The sequence below is a fragment of the Ascaphus truei genome, chromosome 3 (assembly GCF_040206685.1).
Source record: "Ascaphus truei isolate aAscTru1 chromosome 3, aAscTru1.hap1, whole genome shotgun sequence".
Lineage (NCBI taxonomy): Eukaryota > Metazoa > Chordata > Amphibia > Anura > Ascaphidae > Ascaphus > Ascaphus truei.
This window is the reverse complement of record NC_134485.1, coordinates 382,005,910-382,028,843: the sequence shown is the minus strand read 5'-3', so window position 1 is coordinate 382,028,843 and position 22,934 is coordinate 382,005,910. Positions and strand designations below refer to the sequence as shown.

The window sequence follows — 22,934 nt, the reverse complement described above, 5'->3', positions numbered from 1 at the left end:
GAAGAAGCCAACAGTGATAAAACGGCCATCTGAGTGTTTTTTGAAGGGATCCAGTCTTTGCTGATATATTTCATGCTTCCTTGTTGTGAGAGGCTGCCCGGTTGGTGCGGACTTTTTGCGGTAATCCCTGTGGGTTGAACGGATGTGCAGGAGATACACTGGTGATATGGACATTGTTTGTTCCCATTGACTGTCTTACTCTACCGCCTACTCTTTACCCATGCGTATTTATGGGACACTTTGGGAGTGGATTCCAACACTTAGCCTGCATTACATCTACCTCCTGTCCCCATATTTATGTGCAATATGCTCCCTTGTTAGAGCATATAGCACAAGATTTTATGTACTATGTAGGAGGACTATATATTCACCACATTTTCTATTGTATGAGGGCTGTATTTGCTTTTCTTCCATGTAGTACTTTTTCCTGCACACCCTATTAGGAGGTGGTACTCTCTGTTTTCTGCAAATTTTTCTTGACACGATTTATGTGTTCAGGCCACTCACTTTACTGCAAGAACCATGCTTCTCGTTATTTTTGTGTGAGCTGACAATTATTAGGCGTTTTGTTTTTATGTGAATGTGATTATGGGCCTCATGCAGAGAGCATAGAATTTTAAAAATGGCGAATTTCATAAAAAATAGCTTTTTTGGAGAGTTTTATTCTCCATATGCAGAAAAGTGCGAATTCTGCTATGTTTAACATGGATGCGTGTGGCGAGTTTAAATTGGCGAGATGCGCGCTTCAGAAACGTGTAAAAACAAATTCGCGCCTTTTTTTTCCCCTTTACTATAGGCGGCGAGCGCCATCTTGCCATATTTTCGTGGCGCGGCAAAAATGCGAGAATCGCGCCTTTTTTTTGGCGCGAACAGCCGCTACTTGCCGTTCGCACCTCTCTGCATTCGGAGAGTTTTAAAAATGGCGCGATGGAGGTTCTCGCCAGCCGCGAGGCGAGTTTTAAAAATAGAAAAAAAAAAATGGCGCGTTTTTCGCAACTCGCCATTTTATGCCGTTTTCTGAAGGAAATTGAACAAAAAATGGCGAGTTTTGAAATAACGATGCTCTCTGCATGAGGCCCTATGTTTGCTTAGTCTACTAGCATATTTACTCAGTTCAGCTGTGTTCATTATTACTCTTTCACATTTACTCCAACCCTGTCTAGTGGGTTTTTTTTTTTTGGGACCGGCCGGTTATAAACGAGAAGGATCTCTGTGATCCCAATGTGGGTATAGGGATTACCCCTCTTTTCCTGGATAGGTCTTTGTTAACACTGGTTATGTACCATTTGTCATTTAGTCACATGATAGTGGTGTCATTATTTAAGACTGTTTTTTTTGATCCTTGCTTTTTCTTAACTGATTTTTTTTATTATTCTTTCTTTGCTTTTCGTGCTATGATTTCATGATAAACTTTTTGTATTTTTCTATATTTGATCAGAGTGCTTGTTTTGAGATTTTGTCTCCTTTTTGTGTTTTGATACCATCTCTCCCATAACACCGCCACATCACCATATTTGGTATATTTGTGGGATTTTTTTTAATCTTGTTTTTCCATATTCTTTGATTTTTGATGCGGTTATGTTTGTACACACACACACACACACACACACACACACACACACGGTTGTGTGAAAAAGAAAAGTACACCCTCTTTGAATTCTATGGTTTTACATATCAGGACATAATAACAATCATCTGTTCCTTAGCAAGTCTTAAAATTAGGTAAATACAACCTCAGATAAACAACAACACATGACATATTACAACGTGTCGATTTATTTAACAAAAATAAAGCCAAAATGGAGAAGCTGTGTGTGAAAAACTAAGTACACACTTACTGCTTCCATTGGAATTCAGATGCTAAGTAGCAGACAGGTGCTGCTAATGAAATGCCATTTATTAACTGATCATCAGCAAGTGTGACCAGCTCTATAAAAGCCGAAGTTTTAGCAGTTTGCTGGTTTGGAGCATTCAGGTGAGTGTTAACACAATGCCAAGGAGGAAAGGCATCAGCAATGATCTTAGAGAAGCAATTGTTGCTGCCCATCAATCTGGGATGGGTCATAAGGCCATTTCCAAACAATTTAATGTCCATCATTCTACAGTGAGAAAGATTATTCAAAAGTGGAAAACATTCAAGACAGTTGCCAGTCTTCCCAGGAGTGGACGTCACAGCAAATTCACCCCAAGGTCAGACCGTGCAACGCTCAGAGAAATTGCAAAAAACCCAAGAGTTACATCTCAGACTCTACAGGCCTCAGTTACCTAATTTTAAGACACACTAAGGAACAGATGATTGTTATTATGTCCTTATATACATGGAACTGATATACATGGTTACATTAAAAGAACAGGGTTATACCCCGTCCCAGATCTTCCCCCCACACCACCGAAGTCCTCACCCCCCCCCCACCCCTTCACCCACCAACCCTCCCCCCCCTCACCCCTCCCTCCCCCCCCGCACAAACAGAAATTACCCCTGCAACAATGTCCCCTAGTACAGACAGAAAGAGAGATGGTTGGCCTCCCTTTGCGCCCTTAGCTTACTCAGGCCCCCCCTCCCTCACAAAGCGGAAAACCTCTCAAAAGCAACATGCTCCACTCTCACACTAACAGGGGGCTAGTCCCCATACCCGCGTGCGGGCGCTGCAAATGTCTAACCTGTATTTAATCTGTTCTGTGTTATATATCCTAAATGTATTATAAGTTTTCTGTTGTCCCACCAAAACACTAAGTGGGAAGGTTTTGCGAAACCACTCCCTCCCCCTCCCCCCCATTGACCCCCATTCCCCCCCCCCAAGGTTCATCTCCAGGTTGAGAAACCCCTGACCCCCACCACTCCGAAGGAACCCAAGAGACTACAGTTTTCTGTCAATGTGCCTATTCCTAACCTGCCTGTTTCTGTACATGTACTGAATAACTGCTATGCCTCATTTTGATTGATATGATAATCACGCAGGTCGAGATGGTGATCTACTCCCTTCCTCCCACCCCCAAATTCCCCCCCCCCCTCCCAACCCTCCTCTGCCCTCCTCTTCCTACCCCCCCCCTCCTTAGTTCCCTCCTCCAGTTAGCACTCACCCCCAGTTCTGTACCATCCCTCACCTACTCCCCCTCCTCCCATATAACCCCCCCACCACACCCACACCCCACTGAAAGGGGAATCAAAGGACGATCCCTACTCCTGAGCATATTCGCGCACAATGGGAAAGAGAGGCCGAGGCCCAACGGACCCTACTAGCCGTGCCGGCGCTGGATATCCCACGAACCTCCCCAGGTACGATGCATCAGAGTAAGTAAATTCGAGCATATCCTCACATAACTAAGGGTCTCCCCTTGGCCCGCCTTTGCTGGAGACTGTTGTCAGACCCGCCCCCAAGGGTCTTAAACCACTCCAACCGGCCTTTAGGTCAGACCGGTTACACACCTTTTAGACCCCATCCGGGTCTACCCTCCTCCCCTTTTCCACCCGCTGTCTCTAACCCAGCGGTTCCCTACCCACCCCAACCCTCCTGCCCATTTGACAACCCACCCCTACCCTTAGCTCACAGTCCACACGTAACGAAAGTGAACAATACCCATAATGTCCCACCAAACAGCATTAAAGTTTGTATCCCTAAATGTTAAGGGCCTACATAATACTAGAAAGAGGCGCCTGGCCCTACAGGAGATCAAGAGATCAGGGGGAGATGTTGTTTTCCTCCAGGAGACGCACTTCACGTCTCAGGAGCCGCCTAAAACATTCCAACATGCGTATCCGTTGAGCTATTTCTCTTCATATAGTAGTAAGCGCAGAGGGGTTGCCATTCTGATTCGTCAGGGCACCCCATTCAATTTAACAAAAGTCCAGGCAGACCCAGAGGGAAGATTTATTGTGGTCTACGGCTCACTTTCAGGTTCGACAATCGCCCTTATTAACCTATATGCCCCAAATGAGAACCAGACAGAATTCCTAAAAAAAGTTCTGGAAGAAATTGACCCACAATACTTATCCTCGCTGCTTATAGCAGGCGACTTAAATATGGCTCTCAACCCCAGAGAAGACAAATCGAGCCTACCAGGACGACAACACTCCACCCAGTCACAAAGACTGGGGAAAAAATTCAAGGACATTATGGGGGACTTTTCTCTTATAGACATTTGGAGAACACAGCATCAGGGGCAAAGGGATTACACCTTTTACTCGGCCCCTCACCAGACCTATTCCCGTATAGATTACTTCCTTGCTACCAGGAACATACTAGAAGCCGCCACAGAATCAGATATCGGCCCAATCACGTGGTCAGATCATGCTCCCATCACCATGACCCTATCCATCCCATTCGTAAAAATGATCTCATACTGCTGGAAACTTAATGACTCCTTATTGAATCACTCTGAGACAGTAAGGGAGCTCAAAAAATCCCTTAAGGAATATTTTCGTATAAACTCAGGCTCAGTCTCATCCCCAGCAGTCCTATGGGAAGCCCATAAGGCGACAATCAGAGGACATTTCATCTCGATTGCCTTCCATCGGAAAAAAATTAAACTCAAGCAAACCAAAGAGCTAACAGACAAAATAATCAGCTTAGAACAGCAACACAAAACTAACCCCTCCCGGAAAATTTATAAACAGCTGACTTCTGCTAGAAATGACTTAAAAATAATACAATTGGAAAACGTAGAAAAAGCTCTTAAATGGACGGGTCAGAGGTATTATGATAAAGGGAACAAGGCTGATAGACTTCTTGCTAGCAAGCTACGAGGCATACAAAAAAGGTCACAAATAACGGCGATCCGGAGTAGTGCTGGTGAACTCTTATATAACGAAACAAAAATTGCAGAGGAATTTACTAAATTCTACACTAAATTATACAACCTACGAGCCCACTCTGCAACCCCAGGCTCGAAGGAGCAAACGGCTGCTTTTGACTACCTAGCCGACTGCGACCTCCCCTCGCTAACAGAGGAGGAAAACCTTATATTAAATGCCACAATAACGGCGGAAGAATTAGAAACGGCCGTCAAGGCCTCAAAACTCTCAAAAGCACTGGGCCCTGATGGCTTCACAAATGCATATTACAAGAAATTTCTCCCCATCTTGTCCACCCACCTATTACACTTGTTCAACTCTTTCCTAGAAGGTAATCCTATCCCATCTTCAATGTCGTCCGCCAATCTGGCCCTAATACTCAAAGACGGGAAGGACTCCACCCAGTGTGGAAGTTATAGACCAATCTCACTGTTGAACAATGACCTAAAACTGTATAGTAAAATACTGGCGAACAGACTTAATCCAATACTCCCGAGATTAGTGCACATAGACCAGGTCGGGTTTGTCCTGGGTCGTCAGGCTTCGGATAATACCCGTAAAATCATAAATTTAGTGGATTATGCCCACCTCTCAGACTCAAAAGCAATGTTACTAAGCCTCGACGCAGAGAAGGCATTTGACAGAATTGACTGGCTATTTCTAGACAATACATTGAAAAAATTCGGGTTCAGTGACTCATTCCTGAGAGGGGTTCAGGCGCTCTATCAGAATCCGTCTGCCTCTGTAAGACTAACAGGAGGAGGACCCGAGCGGATCCACATTAGAAATGGAACCCGTCAGGGGTGCCCCCTCTCCCCTCTCCTCTTTGCTCTCACGATTGAACCACTGGCGACTAGAATCAGACAAAACCCAAACATCCAAGGTATCCCCATTGCCAACGAACACTACAAAATTTCCCTATTCGCTGATGATATCATCCTGACCTTGACCAGGCCCCTCACTTCCCTCCCCAACCTCCAGAGGGAACTGACGGAATTTGGGAAGGTATCAGGTTATAAAATAAACAGCGACAAATCAGAGGCCCTCAATCTTAACCTCCCTGACCCCGTAGTTAAGCTCCTTAAACTAAATTTCTCCTATCGATGGTGCCCTTCGTGCATTAAATATCTGGGAATTAATGTATCAAGGCACTATCGGGACCTATATCGGGATAACTACCCGACACTGTGGGAACAGATCAAAAAAGATCTAGATCGGTGGGAAGGTTATCAGATCTCATGGATCGGGAGGATGATCTCTACCAAGATGAATATACTCCCAAGAATGTTGTACCTTTTTCAGACACTCCCGATCCAGGTTCCGGCCACTGATCTCAAATATATACAGAATAGATTACTCCACTTCATTTGGCAGGGTAAGAGGCCCAGAGTCGCCAGATCGGTCCTGATGACCACTAGATCCAGAGGAGGGATGGGGGTACCCGATCTTTATAAATACTATCTAGCTGCACAGCTTAAACAGGTGGTAATGTGGAACTCAGACCCGACCCGCTGTTGCTGGGTTAAAATGGAGACTCAATGTGCCAAACAGCCTTCTCTGCAAGCCTGCCTCTGGAGCCTGGACAGAGGAGATGGCCATTTACACAATCTTGAATTACAGACCTCACGATTTACGTGGGACATCTGGTCCAGATGTAAATATAAATATAACCTCTCCTCTAATAATTCCCAACTCACCCCACTCGTTAATAACCCCAAATTCCCTCCGGGATGTGGATCTAAACTGTTCGCCCACTTTAACACACGGGGTATAGAGGCGATTGTCGATCTACTGAGCCTGGGGAAGCTCCTGAGCTACCAAGAACTGAGGACCAAATTTAAACTCAAAGAATTGGACACTTTCAAATACCTCCAAATTAGAAACTTTGTGCGAACTACCTGCCCTCTTCCAGAATACCCCACTCTCACTACGTTTGAAAACCTGTGTCAGGCCAAGACCTACCAGAAGGGTCTAATCTCAGATATATATAACGTGCTTATGCACACAACGACTCCCACACAGCATGATTACATGCTCAGATGGGCAGCTGACCTGAACATTAATATAGAAAGAGAGACTTGGGAGGAAATCTGGCAGGCAGCCTCAGAAACTTCCCTATGCACTACAATTAAGGAGAACATTTATAAGATCATGTTAGGCTGGTATCTTACCCCAGCACGATTAAACCAGATCTACCCTCTGGCTTCAGACCAATGTTGGAGAGGCTGTGGTAATAGAGGGGACATGGTCCACATCTGGTGGACCTGTCCAGAAATTGTGAAATACTGGACCAAGGTCCAAATTCTGATAAAAGAGGTCACCGACCTAGAAGTTCCTATTGAACCACTGACCTTCCTGTTGGCCGCACCCATGCCGAATATTGTTCGGCCCACCAGGAAATTAATATCCTTCATTCTTACCGCGGCGAGGTGCTGTATTGCGGCCTCCTGGAGGAAAACAGCAGTCCCGGCACTGAACACGATTAAAAAGCGAATTAGCGAGGTAATGATCATGGAAAGGCTTACCGCCACCGTGAGGCATAAAATCCCCGCTTACGAAGCTATCTGGGAACCTTGGTTCCTCCTCTCCAGAGACCGCCACCCAAACCCAACAAGATAGAGGCCTACTCTCCCCCCCCCCCATATGGGACTCAGTGACGACCCCACTCAGAGTTCTACCTACCAGTCAAATGGGCTGCCCCTCTCACCCTACTCCCCCCCCCCTCTCTCTCTCCCACCCACTTCCCCACACCCCTCCCCCCTAGGTCTTCACTCTCGGAAGACACCACCTCTCCCCCTTTTTTCCCTCCCGACAACTGAGGTTGCCACCCTGTTTCCCCCCCCCCCCCCCCCCCCCAAAAAAAAAAAAAAAATGTTACCTGGAAAAATGTTAGGCGATGTTAAAATGTCTGATAAACTGTATTATCTAAATGCCTAATAAAAAAATATGGAAAAAAAAAAAAAAAAAAAAGAACAGGGTTATACAGTGAATTCACAGACATTTCATGGACAGATAGAGTTGGAAAATTGGGTACAGGGGATAAAGGGCTTATGAGTTTCAGATTGAAATAGAGCAGCTTTAACATCACCAAACATCAGTGAATGGCAGCAAATGGCTCACACCTTCAGCTGCGCCAAAGGCTGTCCGCCTTTGGGGCAACGCAGATGTACACTGGGGGTGGTTGAGATTGAATCTGTTGCATCTGTGAACAAAAATATCTTACACACACACACACACACACACACACACACACACACACACACACACACACACACACACACGTGTATGTATAAACACACACACGTGTATGTATACACACACACGTGTATGTATACACACACACGTGTATGTATACACACACACGTGTATGTATACACACACACACGTGTATGTATACACACACACACACGTGTGTGTGTGTGTGTGTGCGCGCGTGCGCGCATGAGTATATATACATACACATGTATATGTGCGTGTGCGTGTACACACACACACACACACACACACACACACTTTAGTTCACATTTATCCCCTTTTATCGATGGCTATAGTTTACCACTGCCACACCCAACATGCTCGCTACAAACAGCAAGTCTACCACTGTAAAGCCCTGGTCCCACTTGCCACCATATAGTAGAGTGAAGGCAGACAGCTATGTAACATACATCTGAACTTTTAAACATAGTTTGCAAATGTATCACACATCTTTAAATGATTACTTTGGACTCACAAGACTACTATAAATGAGAAAAAGTACAATTACAAATGTTACAGAATATTCAACATCTACTGCTTGTATTAAAGTTTAGTTTGGAGCCAATATCTAACAAGGACAGAATATTACAAAAAAAACTGTGTGTGCTGTGCACGCGCATAGTAAGTGAAACTTCTTTGTGTGTTGTCAGCAACATATAAAGTAACAATAATATTATTACTGCTTAGAAAATGAGAAATTTGATTGACGGGTCATGTTTATTGGCAGCAGTACCGGCATCATGGATGTTGAGCGGGTGGGGGAGCACACAGGGGTGGGGGGTGGTTCGGGGGGGAATAGACACGTCATTCTGGGGCGGTGTTCGGCGCATCACTGGGGTGTGTGTGCGTGCGTCAGAGTGTGCGTGTGTGTGTCAGTGTGCATGCGTGTGTTAGTGTGCGTGTGTCAGAGTGTGCGTGTGTCAGTGTGTGCGCGCCAGTCAGTGTGTGTGTGTGTACATCAGTGTGTGTGTGTGTGTGTCAGTCAGTGTGTGTATGTGTGTCAGTCAATGTGTATGTGTGTCAGTGTATGTGTGATGTGTATGTCTGTCTGTCTGTGTCCTGCCCCCTCTCTCCTGACTCCCCCCAGCACCCTTGCCCTGCCCCCCAGCACCCTTGCCCTGGCCCCCTGCCCTCTTGTCCTGCCCCCTTGTCCTGCCTGCCCCCCAGTTGCCCTGCCCCCCTGCACTCTTGTCCTGCCCCCTGGCACCCTTGCCCTGGCCCCCGGCACCCTTGCCCTGCCCCCCCAGCACCCTTGCCCTGCCCCCCCAGCACCCTTGCCCTGCCCCCCCAGCACCCTTGCCCTGCCCCCCCAGCACCCTTGCCCTGCCCCCCCAGCACCCTTGCCCTGCCCCCCCAGCACCCTTGCCCTGCCCCCCCAGCACCCTTGCCCTGCCCCCCCAGCACCCTTGTCCTGCCCCCAGCCCCTTTCAGCAGTCCGCCCCCCCCCCCCGCGACATGAAGGCAGTGGTGGCGGGGTCTCAGGGTACACTCGGTCTCTCTATGTTTCCTGGCCTGTCACCGCCACCAACACCCCACCCCCCGTGCTGTGCTATCCTGTCCTCGTTCAATCGGTTGGATCGGGGAGGGATGGGGACAGCTGAATCTCCACTCTCTGCGCCGCTTCCGCTTCAGCCTCCGACGCTGCTACGAGGGGCGGGCGACTCTGCGCATGCGCTGCCTCGCATCAACGGATGCAGATAGCTTCCTGGCCTGAGGGACCCGGCGGTCAAATCTGCGCATGCGCCTCAACCTGAGGGACCCGGCGGTCAAATCTGCGCATGCGCCTCAACCTCCCATGTCTGTGTGGACGTGTGGGGGGAATGGCGGCTCTCCTCCTCCGGCGGGGCCGCTCAGTCAGCGGGACACAGGGAAGGGGAAGCGGAGTTAGGGAGGAGAGAGGCTGAGCAGCGGCTCCTCCTCTCACAGCCGGAGGACTTGCGGGGCTTCCGCCATCTAACTACACCCAAACCCGCAGCACCGGAAGCTCTGCGCCAGCCATCTTTGTACACCCATGGCAGCGGGTGCGTGGGGGGAACGGTGGCCGTTAGGAGCGGCGCCGCCGGCTATCGCCGCCATCGCATGTCACAGCAGGCATGTGGGGGGGAGGGATGGGGGAGCCGTGACGTCACTTCCGTTTCACATTTGTCCCCCATCTCTCCCGTTTTACCCCATCAGAATAGGTGCCACTAAAGAAGTTTCACTTCAACAATTCAAAATTTGCTGAAAAACAGTATAAAGCATTATTTTTCTATGAAATCACCAATGAAAGCATGTGATCAGGATGAAACAGAAAGAAGGGGAATTTACGTGAAAAAACCCACCTAGGAAGCCTCTTACACTTTTCATTTTTCCATTTAGATCTCAGAATGGCAGGACAGCTGTATGCTCAGAAATGTGACTGACACTTTACATACCTTTCCTAAACGCCAACCACGTCGTGTAAACCAGAAGAAGCAAGCAGTAGTTAATAAAGCTTTGCAGCATTGGAGTGTCCACGTGATAATCTATCGCCAGGTACGTGCTGGCAACTGCAGTTCCACATATAAAGAGAGACAGCACCTGGCCCAGAACAATTACCTTCAAAACATGCCTGCAAACGGAACAGAACATACATCAGGTCCCCAACTTCTGTAGCTTTGCAAAACACATTAAAAAAAAAAGAAGAAATGTGGAGTAGAAGAGACACAAAAGTCTATTATTATTACATTTGTTATACATAAAAACTTAAAGTTACACTAAAAATCTGCAAGTATTTATAACACCTGTACCATACACGTATTAATATTACCTTGGCTTACAAGTGCATTTCAGTGTAAAACAACTGTACTTGGATGCCTAAGGTACAACGAAATTATCAAGAGCAGTCTCTCCAAGGCCATTCAGGGGTCTGATTTCGCTCATGGGCCATCACTTTAAGATCCCTGACATATGTTGTCAGCAGCTGAAACTACCATATTGCAAATGGCATTATTAAAAAGGTGTGATTTATTGCATTACATTTGAGCTTTAAAACACATTCGTGTTGCTATCAGCTTAACAGAACTTGCATTCCATCATTTATGCATTTTTTTCCAGCAGACCTACACAGGAAGTATGTAGCAATAGCATCCATAGATTCAGTGCTACAGTATAAGGCTGCGGATATAGTAGGCACGCGCGCCTGCCCCAGAGATGATGCGTGGCCTTTAGGATGGGGAGACGCGACAGGGAGGTGTGCCCGTAACATCATGTGAGCGGTTCGTCCTCATTGGCTTAAACGTCGTGCGACCTGGCCGTCGCGCAACAAAATTAATTTTTGTGTCGGCTGAAACTGTGCGTGCGCGTCGCACGCTCTATGGCCTGCCGCAGAGGCAGTTTTAGTTTCTTGGAAAATTAGGCAGGTTTTATTTTCAGCCCCATTTCATCCCACCCCCATAATGCAAGCTCCATCCTTAATAAATGATTACACAACACTGTGCATACTCATAATCAGTGTTCGACAAACCTATACATTTGCTCGCCCCGGGCGAGTGGATTTAACCCCCGGGCGAGTAAATATTGGCCCAAGCAGCACACGTTTGGTACTAGGTGGCGAGTAGATTTTTTTTGTGTGGCGAGTAGATTTTTTGGTGATTTGTCAACCACTGCTCATAATAATAATCTAAAAGACCCAAATGGGAGTCGAGTAACCATCTATAATTGCGAAACTCGAGACACAACAAAAGGATATAAAATATACATCACAGAAATGTATTAATGCATAAAAAATACATAATGCACAGATGCCTAAACCATACTAACAATAAATGTGTCTATGGATGGTGCCACTAGTATAACTGAACAGTATATAATAATAACTACAAATAATTACTACAGTGGGTACACACAAACAACTAAACCATAGCTCAGTTGTAAAACAATACAAAACATAACAAAACCACAATGAGCGGTGCACGGATACTCACCCAAGAGCTCTGAGCGGAGCTGCCGTGTGTGTGTTGATGTGATTGAGCGGAGGGAAGATCCGCCACTAGCCAAATGGGTGGGCACGCTGAACAGCCTCACATGACCACTACGCGTTTCGCAACTGCGTGCTTCGTCAGGTGGTCACATTAGAGGCTGTTCATGCGTCATTTGAAGCCCTTATGGACCAATGAAAAATGGCCGTTCCTGATTGCCCACAACTAGATCACAGCAAAGACACTGTTACTCTCAAGCTGTAGATAAGGGCTGTGCAAACTAGGGGGCGCACCCACCAGGGGAGACAAGAGATTTGTCTGGGGGTGAGGGGGCGTATCGGTTGCACTGACCCCGCGCTCTTCCCCAAGGCATTTAAATTAAATGCTGGGGGATCGTGTGAGGCCTCTGCAACTCTCAAATTACCCTGATTCAGACGGCTGTGTGATGCGTCGCCATGGCAACACAGTATCAAATGCCGCCGTGGGGTCATGTGAGGTGACGCGTCAAATGACGCTGCGGGTCACATGACCCTGAAGCGTCATTTGCCGCAGCTCCAAGGTAGGGGGGGTGAGGGCATGAGCACCAGGGCAGGCAAGACAGGGGGGCGCCGCAGTAAAAGTTTGCACTCCCCTGCAGTAGATCATAACATACTGAGTGTGAGCCAATGAAAAACAGCCATTCATAACTACCTGCAGCAGAGACAATTTTACTCTCAAGCTGCAGTTATAAGTGAAGAATAAGTCTATTATTGACCCATAAATGTGACAATATAATGAATGAACCTATGCAACTAAGTAGTAACTCAAAGTTTAGCTACAAAAGTGACATATCTAAAGTGAATGTTTCTAAAGTGACATCAGTGTGTCTAAAACAATGTATGTGAAAGATGCCATCCTTTTCATCAATCCCATAAGTATATGAAATACATATAAAATAAAATATCTATCTATATATTTCTCAAAACGTTGTATGTCTGTCCCAAAGGCCAATCTGATAAGGCCAATCTGATTGATCAGTTGGTCTGTCACTCACCCTCTGGCCAATCAGATTGGTCCGTGGACCAGCCCCGCCCGCCTCATTGGTCACACTCACCTGTTGGTAATAACGCTGCCCGCTCCTCGGTGCCACCACCACCTCCTCCTCTCCCCACATCCCCCAGCCTCTGCACCGCTACCCACGGCCAGCGGCACCCCAGCCTCACCTCTCCCCACATCCCCCTCCCCACAGCAAACCCCAGCCTCTGAACCATGGGGCCAGCGGTGCACGCTCCTCGGCGCCACAGCCTCACCTCAAACGCCCCCCTCCTCCACCTCACCTCTCGCCGCCTACCGACTACCGCCGAGTAACCGACGACGCCGCCTCTCACACGTGGTGGCCGCCGCCTCACATACAGTACTACCGCCGGGAGCACCAGCAGCCAGGTACCTCAACCCCCCCCCCCTTCCCCCGCGGCCTGACCGGGAAGCCAGGTGGCGCCAGCAGCTATCACCACCCCACAACCCCCCACCCCCACGGCCGAGATGGCGCCAGCAGGTATCGACCCCCCGCCCGGATCAGCGGCCAAGCCGGGAGCGTGAGCAGGTATCAACAACCACCCCCCACCTCCCCCTTCGCGACAGGGCAGAGGAAAAAGCAGAGGGGGGGGGGGGCACACAACAACAAACACAAACTGACTGACACACGAACTGCCTGTCTGAAACACACACACACTGACTGACGCACACACACTGACGCGCACAGAGATTGGTGCGCGCGCGCACGCACACACACCCACTGACACGCACACCCACTGACTGACGCACACACACACAGACTGACGCGCGCACACACACACTGACTGACGCGCACACACACACTGACTGACGCGCACACACACTGAATGACGTGCGCACACACACACACTGACGCGCAAAAACACACACACACACACACTGACTGGCGCACGCACACACACACTGACTGGCGCACGCACACACACACCCACTGACTGGCGCGCGCACACTGACTGGCGCGCGCACACACTGACTGACGCGCACACGCACCCACACACACCCACTGACTGGCGCACGCACACACACACTGACTGGCGCGCACACACACCCACTGACTGACGCGCGCACCCACACCCACCCACTGACTGACACGCACACACACACACACACACACACTGACTGACGCCCACACCCACACCCACACCCACACCCACTGACTGACTGACTGATTGACTGGACACACACACACACACACACACACAGACTGACGCACACACACACTGACTGACGCACACACACACTGACTGACGCACACACACACACACACACACACTGCATGAAGCTGTAAAGGAGGGGGGAACGGAGCTGGAAAGGGGTAGGGGGACCGGACCGGTAAATGGGGAGGAAGACCGGACATGTAAAGGGGGGGGGGGAGCTGGATTGATTGGAACGGGGGACAAACAGAGAGGGGGGAGACAGGGGAAGAGATAGGGGGTAGACAGGGGAAGAGGGGGGAAGAGAGGGAGGGGGGAGTCAGGGAAATAGAGAGAGAGGGGGGGGGAGGAGAGAGGAGCAGGAACATTACATCCCGGGCAACGCCGGGTCTCTCAGCTAGTAGAATATAAAGTGCTATACTGCAAGTGCCAAAATAATGTTCTTTTGATGAACTATAGTAAATAATTACTGTGAATTAAATATAAATACTGTACACAATAGAAATGTGTAACAATATAGAAGTATAACATGCAACACATGCCCGTGAAACCCCATATCCAACGGGACACACAAACACATCTGATGAATAAATGTTAATAATATAACCAACATAAAATACAAATAATACAATAAAAATGTACATGTATATATTAAAGAAAAACATTTTTTTGTGATAGGGTGGGAACCCTAAAAAATATACTTAGTTCATAATATTACAAACTAACCCCCGGTGCACTGTGTGCATTTGGGAGTTCTCCACGCATCCAGCTGCAAGGGGCGTTTTTCTACTTGATCTTATCATCAGACAGCACGAGCGCGGCTTCTCTGTCTCCATTTCCAAGCTCCATCCTAGTCTGAAATCCAATCGGAACCATCAACCTCAAAACAATAACCACTTAAATAGGTCCGGCCAACTGGTTGAAGGGACTGAACTTTTATCTTTTGCAAACACTGGGTGTCATCTGTTTCCGACCACAGGGGGGGGAAACATTCTGGCAATGCAATATAAATACTTATTCTTTTTAGAATCCTTATCCTCAAAGTCAAGGAGGAAAATGTAGACCTCCTGCGCGTCACAGGGGAGCGAGTAGAAATCCTGTGTGTAAAACGGAACTTTCCTGATCTCCAGCTGTGAAAGCTCAACCTGCACAATATTATAGGACAGGGATGGCCAACTCCAGTCAAGGGCCACCAACAGGCCAGGTTTTCAGGATATCCCTGCTTCAGCACAGGTGACTCAGTGGCTCAGTCATAGACTGCACCACCTGTGCTGAAGCAGGGATATCCTTAAAACCTGGCCTGTTGGTGGCCCTTGACTGGTGTTGGCCACCCCTATAGGACTTCTAGTCAAAAGAATGACACAGAATAGCAACCCCTCCCCTGCCAACTTTCAGAAGACTGAGCAGAAATGAGATATGGAGCACTGACTACACCGGCCATACAGCAGGAGACCACTGAGATACTTACAGTAGTCAAACCGACTTACTTCATCCACGAGCATCATGTCCGCAGAACAATCCTAAACTCCCTTTGGGAAACCTATACTAACAAGTCAGCCACGGGTGCAGTGTTCACATATCACAGAGGACTACACATGAATTCTCAATTATTAAAACTGGAGTAACAGGATCAGTTAAAACACAAAAGAAATAGCATTAAATACCATTACCAAACTTGACTCCAGAGGATACAGGACCAGTGCTTTTTTTGCTAACCATTCTACACATCCACTTAAATACAAATCTAAAGAGTTTATTTATCTCCTTGTTCAAAAGTAACCCCCAAACCCCCCCGCAAATTCTGAAACATACCCATTGCTTGTGTTCGTGGCACTTGGACCACAGACACTGGGGATGAGATGACAAGCAGGGGGCACACTTGTCCAGCTCACCCCTCCCTCCCCATAGTCCCCCTGTCTATCGCCTCCTGCAGCTTCCTGGTGATGTGATGATTCCCTCGGGTCCCCAGCACCTGGGCCCAGAAACCAGCGATTCCCCACATGATTACACAGCACCACCGGTGCGTCCTGCAGCAAATTACCATGTGAGCATCTTCCTCCTCACGCGGCTCAGAGCCCCCCACACACAGGCCTTCGGAAGTGGGAGCCCCAGAGAGGGCTCCTTGGATTCCGCCTCCTCCATCCTTCAAGACAACGAGGAGAGCGGAGATGTGTAGCAGCCGTCCCCACGCAGAGCAGTTGCTGCTGTATTCACTGCAGGTGTGCTGTATGCAGAGCAGTTGTTGCTGTATGCAGAGCAGGATCACTCTGTGCTGTATGCGGAGCACGGTCACTGTACACTGGACAGCGCGTTTATCAGGCTGCTGCACTGGTCCCCCGTGCAGTGTGTGTGTGACGGTGTATGCCGGACAGGAGCAAAGACGATGTGTGGATGCTCAACTCAGACCCAACACGAAAACAGCCGAGCACCGCACATGGCCAGGCATAAGCAAACGAATCCGGATTCATCATCCCGTGCAGTAACCCCTGCAGTGCCGGTGTCCACGAGGAGCTGCTCCCCAGCCCCAAATAAAACTCTCCTTATTTATCTGTAGCAGTGTGCACTTCCGATGAGGGCGATTTCTGATCTGTAATGGGGCCAATGTCTACGTGTATACGTGGGGCGTCTCTTGCAACTGTAGCCAATTAGTAGGCACCGTGTCGCTGTTGTATGCCCTGTCCCACTGAAAACTGGCTGTACCTGTTGTACCTCTCACACGGACCCGGAGATCGCATGGTGGTTACCTGGTTAGGGGGAATGTAACCACTTCTATGGTGTATGTAAGCTCATTGGGGCAGGGACCGCCTTCCTTTTGCCTCGGTCTGTTAACATATATGTAATCTTATCAAACAATTTTATCGTCTGCACCTGCAGAAAATATTCCCACAACACAAATACAAGATAATCTATACACAAATACATCCAAACATACACATTGCATTGGTAATATAAATCTGAGTTTAGGAAGCGCCTTTATGATGGAACACATGCAGGAAGGGCTGCAACTGTGATTTTCTGTGCATCTCACGGATTTATTTTTTACCATAAATAGTTTCAGAAATTTCTAAAAAAATTAAAAAAAAACCTCTTTCATTAAGCCATTTTGTGATCCAGAACCCCCAAAGCTCACTTGGGGAAAGATCTACAGAGCTCATTTAAGCTATTTATCGTGAAGTTCGCTACAATTATCGTAACAATACCCCCAACGCCTATCTAACATTACGGTGCCCTCAAGTTAACTAGTAAAATAGCATTTTTTTTGTGCTAAATATGGGCAAAATAGAATTGCCAGATAGGATGACAAAACAAGATCTGGATCAAAATTTGATATTTTGTGTAATACAGCTTATTGCTAAATTTACTTTGCACAGCAGTGTATATTTAAGCTGACAACCCCTATACGGATGCACAGTAAAATTTTGTCTGATTTTCTATGACCACATAATCTGCCTTTTCTTAAATTGGAAATTGCAAGTTTGTTTAAAAAAACAAACAAAAAACAAATACCACAAATAAGGATTTTTTTTTAATAGATTTCCTATACAAAACAATAGAAGGAATTTCATAGTATCATCCCCTCTGAAATTCCTTCTCTACATCATCTGCCTCAGATTGTTCTCTTGCTTTTTCCATCTGTGTTAAGATCATGGAATCCCTGTAAATCAGTATTGCTGACCTGAGGAAGAGAGAGAACTCTTGAAAGCTTGTCTTATAATATCTATTGTTAGTCCAAATAAAAAAAAGGTATCACCTAATACTGAGGTACTCATTTAGGCAAGGTCCATAGTGCCTTTGCCCGTGCGGAGGCATACGCGGCCGTGACGTCTTTTTGGCATTGGTACGCGTGCCGTCCGTGGGCGTGTCTAGGGGCGTGCCAGTGACGTCACACAGCTGGTTCGCCCTCATTGGGCGAACCACTCACGTGACCGGTCTGTCGCACTGAGAAATCAGTTAAACTGATTTCTCACGCAACGCACGCCCCCTCCTGCTTCCGCGCGGACCTGAATGGATGCGAGCAATGCGTTATGGCCCCAGCCTTACTCTGCACTATTGCAACTGGACTAACACAACTATTTCTATTTAATTTAACAATGAATACATTTTCAAGATACAAAAACAATAAATGTGCAATATGTGCATTAGAAAAGCGAAATGTCAAACGAAGGTTACAGTTTACCTCAGATATGACAAATATAACCGATAACTTTAACTTGTGTGTTAATCATTAAATTACAACTATTTAACTAATTTAACTCAAGCCTATATTCCTTCCAAAACAAGTACTGTAATATGAATAGAAATAAAACAAAGCGTTCTTCTCCCACGTTCTTTTACTTCACTCTTGTATCAAAGATTTCAGTGGGATTTCCCTATTGGGATCATTCTCTCACTAACAACATTTGCAAATATGGCATCCTCCAAGGACCAAAGTAAGGAGCAGATCAACTAGTCTCTGTTAAATCAGGGCGAATAACGTGACATTACCTAAGTTTAACGGGAGTGAGTCTTGAATAGCAGTCTATAACGGTACTAGTCTCTGACAGGAAGCACACCAACAGGGCTGAAGTAGGGGTATATGATCACCAACCAGAGTCAGGGGACAGAATACTGTTAGAATAGTCGTAATCCAGGCAAAGGTCAAGGCAGGCGGGAAAGATGCAAAGTCAGGATACAGGCTGGGTTCAAGGCAGGCGGCACTGGAGCGGTGGTCGGGGTCACAGGCTGAGGTCGGCAACAGGGAAACCAAAAGAACAAGGAAGCCTCAGGAAATCAAGGGGGCCAGGAACACATGGAATAGCATACCATGCTCAGGCAGGGGCTGGAAGTCACTGACTGCTATTTGAACCCTGGAGCAGGTGCAGCCAATAACCAAGATGGCAACAACAGCAACGTAAGGGCAAGTTCCAGCAAAACCTTGGACTGGAACCCTTACACAGCCAAATTGATTTTCCAAAAGGGATATGTAGAGTCAGGGGAGTAGCCAGGTCTTTGCCTGAGGTAGGGTATTTTGGGTTGGTGGTGCGGCGGTGTCCGAAGGAATTAGCGCCAGAGGGGTGACATGGCATTGGACCAAAAAAGTCTGGTTTTAGTCCATTTCAGTGTATAGTGAACAATTGGCAAAAACTTTTGGCAATTGGTTTCAAGGTTGCCATTCTCACCAATGTCATTGGTGAGAAAATACTGCAACTTGTTCTGCTTTCTTTTGTTACTTAGACATGATTTGGGGTACTTGCAAAGTGTATGGCGGAATGGCGTCGCCGAAGTATGATGTGCAGTTTCGTCAGAAGATGTTAGCAAGGTAGAATTTGATTTGGGATGTGGCTCTCATTGATGTCTCTGCAGCGGCCGTCACCCTTTCCAGTGGTTGACGGCACTTCGACACAATGGGTGTAGGTTGGGAAGAAAACTGGCGTCTACTGGCTCTACAATGCAAGTGATCATAGATGGTATAGTACCTGTAAATTTAGACGCAAATGTTCAGATTGTCGAGGGACCCATTCAGCACTTCGGTGATTCAAAAAGGGAAAGCAATGTGTTAGCAGAGCAAAACATAGGCTTGGCTTTTCAGTTATTGCCAGTGTATCCAGAATGTAATCCGCTGGGTTACCAAACAAATTATCTTTTTTTGTGGATATGTGCCTGCCTATGGGATGTTGCATATCCTATTATTTTTTCATTCAGTATCTTTTTGGAATGGGTGGTCTGTTATGAGGCAGGTAATGATTCGATTAAGCACTATTTGGATGATTTTTTCTTTGTCGGTCCAGCAGACAGTGATGTGTGGGCAGTTGTTAGGGAATTTCAAGATCATTCTAAAACGTTTTGGACCGCAGTTGGCGGTAGAGTAGACAGAGGGTCCGATTACAGTTTTGTCTCTTCTGGGTATTGAAATGAACACAGGAGATGGTTTTAAGGTTACTGCAAGAAAGCTGTTGAAGTTGTCTGATCTGGTTGATAAGTTGAAGGGATCAAATAAAAGTTATTTTGAAGAAGTGGCAGTCACTGATTTGCCATTTAGCTTTCACTTGTAGAGTGATGTCCACAGGAAGGTTTTTTTTTTGTAGAAGGTTCTCTCAATCTAAAAATTCTACATAATTTCATACATCCAATGAGACCTTTGAGGAAGGATTTATGTGATTGATAGACCTTTTTGGCTGGATTCAAAAGTACATTGTTAGCCACAAGAGAAAGTTGTGAATCATAACCTGGCTTTATTCACTGATGTGACGGTTTAGTGGGTTTTGAAGTTCTTTTTCGAGTGGCTTTTACTTTAGCATTTTTTGGAGATTGCTTTGATTGTGGCTACGTTAGGGGGAATTTGTTTGGATGATGTTTTAGTTTCCAATAAATGGATGAAAGATTTTAATTAGGAAATCAAAAACTTACAAAAAGGGACAAGGAGCTTGGGTATCTGTATTTGCTTTGCATGGTTCATGTCCTGTTCATTTGGTGCAGGAATGTTTGATCAGGAAGCCAATTGTTTGTAGTTTATTATTGGTGCATGAAGATGGTAAGCTATTAACTAGATATCAGTTTAATACAGTGTTTTAAGCAAGTCTAGCTGCAGTGAATGTGTGCCCAGATGATAACGGTACACATTTTTTTAGGCTTTAGGCAGTTACGGAAGCATGTTTGCATGAAAGGGAGGTTATGAAGCTGGGACGGTGGGATTCAAAGCATTACCAAACTTATGTTCAGCCCCATTTGATTTAAGGTTGACAATAAGTGTTCCTTTGTCCATGTTTTAATTAGGTGGGAACATACTGACTGTTTGGTTTCTCGGGCACTCAAATTACTAGGCAGCAAGGAAAGTTGGTTGGAATTTAGGTCTGAAATTAATAAGGGCAGTGGGGAGAGGGATTTTTCGGTCTAGCATGGAAGTAGTTGTTGCCCCAGATAATGCTTATTAGTCTGTTTGTGTCGGGTTTTGTGATAATGGGAAAATTATTTGGATCAGATTAAGTAAGTGGAGTTGATTGACATTAAGTACGATTTGTCAAGGTGTTTGGCTTTATTTTCTAATGTAGTTTTGGTTTTGATCTGAAAGGGTATTCAGGATTTTCTTGCGAGATGCACGGGATTGGATGGCTATTGAAAAATGTAGGGGAAAGTTGAACTTTAAAATGTCTTGTTTTGTGAGATAGATTGGTTGGGTTGTGGCTCGTAATAAGGAACTTGAGGGTGACAGGGATGAATGTGCAGGGATGGGGTTCATGTGATGGACATTGGTTTGGATATTCTGAATATAGGCTTATAGAGAGAGCTTTGGTGTTGAGTGGAACACAGAGCAAATTTTAGGAGTATATTTGGCTCGCTAGTGGCGGGATGTCCTTGCCAACTTGGGTGACTTGGTAAGACAGTGCAGTGTCGTCAGCTTTGTGGCATGCGTTGCGTAAAACCTTAGTGTTGTATGCTATAATGTACACACTTAGCAATCAGACCGGTGGTTGGCATATGGAATATTGTTTTGTGATGTTGTTTATGTTGTTAGCTGGCAACAATTATGTTTATAAAATGCTGTGGTCGTTTTGCATCCAAAATCTGTCTGTGTTGTATTTAAGGGTTTGGGGGGGACGGCTGTGTTCTATAAGAGAACTACTACTGTGAAAAGATTTTATTGTGTGTTTTGAAGAAAGGTTAAAGGTCTCAGAAGTGAATCTTGTCCATCTAAGGTTAAAGAAATTGTGCCCTTCAATACAGGTTTACCATCTACAAGTACAATTCGAGGGAAATGGAGTGTCTCACGTTACACCCTCAACAGTGATGGGACTACAGAGAAGGATTTGTGGTTATCGTTTATGGTACCACAACATCAGTCCCCCTTTCTTCAAACAGCGGGCAGCCTTGGGCAAACATGACAGTCGGCCGTTCTTTATAAAAAACTAAAAAAAAAAATTTAAAAAAAGGACATATGTTGGGCATTCAATGCAGATGGGGAAAGAGCTGTCGCTTTTGACTCAAACATTCCAATTGTTCTAGACCACATGCAGCTACCGGATGTGTACGGAAACTCTGATATTGGTGGGAAAAGATCAGGGCGCGAGGCTTTTTCAAACCTGCGTGAACGTAAGAAAGATGGTGCCTTGGCTCAGTCTACACAAAAAAAAAAGAGGCAGCTTCTATCTTCTTGTCAGTTTTTTTAAGTGGGATTTTGTATATCTAGTTATAGTTATTTGGTTTGGCCGTAGAGGGATGAGATGGGTACAGCTGTTCCTGTTTTTGGTTGTTTTTTTTATAACCTAACAACTTTTAAATCTATTTGAATCCCAATGACAAATTCACTTTATAATATCTTCCCCCAAACCCAAATGGCATGCTTCAGTGGCAGCCCCAATAAAACTAGTATGAGACCCAAAATGATTTGGATACACATCTGCTCTGCCAAACATTTCTGTAGAACAGGGGGTGCAAACTTTGTTTGCGTGCCCCCCTTTACCTTTTCTCCGGCATTGGCGGTATCATTTGACTCAACGTTGTCATGGTAACACGTCGCCAGAAGCCGCCGGAGAGAAGGTAAGAGACATACAGAGGCCTTCACGCCCCACAGTTTGCGCACACATGCTGTAGGACACTCAAACTGGAAAATAAGAAAGAGAGACCATTTGAATTAGAACAGTAGGACAAAGCACTAGATAAACAACAACATTCGTATACACTCAATACTTGAACTGGACAAATCCGAATGTCTTTTAAAGCACCCAACGTGATCAAAGCACCTTTAACTGTTTGAGGTGTTCTAGA

The 22,934-nt window shown here is 46.3% G+C and overlaps 1 protein-coding gene across 2 annotated transcripts in view; it reads right to left on the bottom strand.

The window, feature by feature from the left end:
* SLC35F2 (solute carrier family 35 member F2) overlaps window positions 1-22,934 on the bottom strand; it is a 97,702-nt gene that overhangs the window by 34,311 nt on the left and 40,457 nt on the right. The window contains exons 1-2 of one of the 2 annotated variants that reach the window (XM_075592366.1): window positions 16,234-16,780; window positions 10,462-10,637 (exon numbers count right to left, since the gene is read on the bottom strand). In XM_075592366.1, coding sequence (XP_075448481.1) covers window positions 10,462-10,637; window positions 16,234-16,334 — 277 coding nt within the window. In that variant the 5' untranslated portion in view covers window positions 16,335-16,780. Of the gene's footprint in view, window positions 1-10,461; window positions 10,638-16,233; window positions 16,781-22,934 lie in introns of those variants that run through there. The other variant, XM_075592365.1, reaches the window with a different exon arrangement.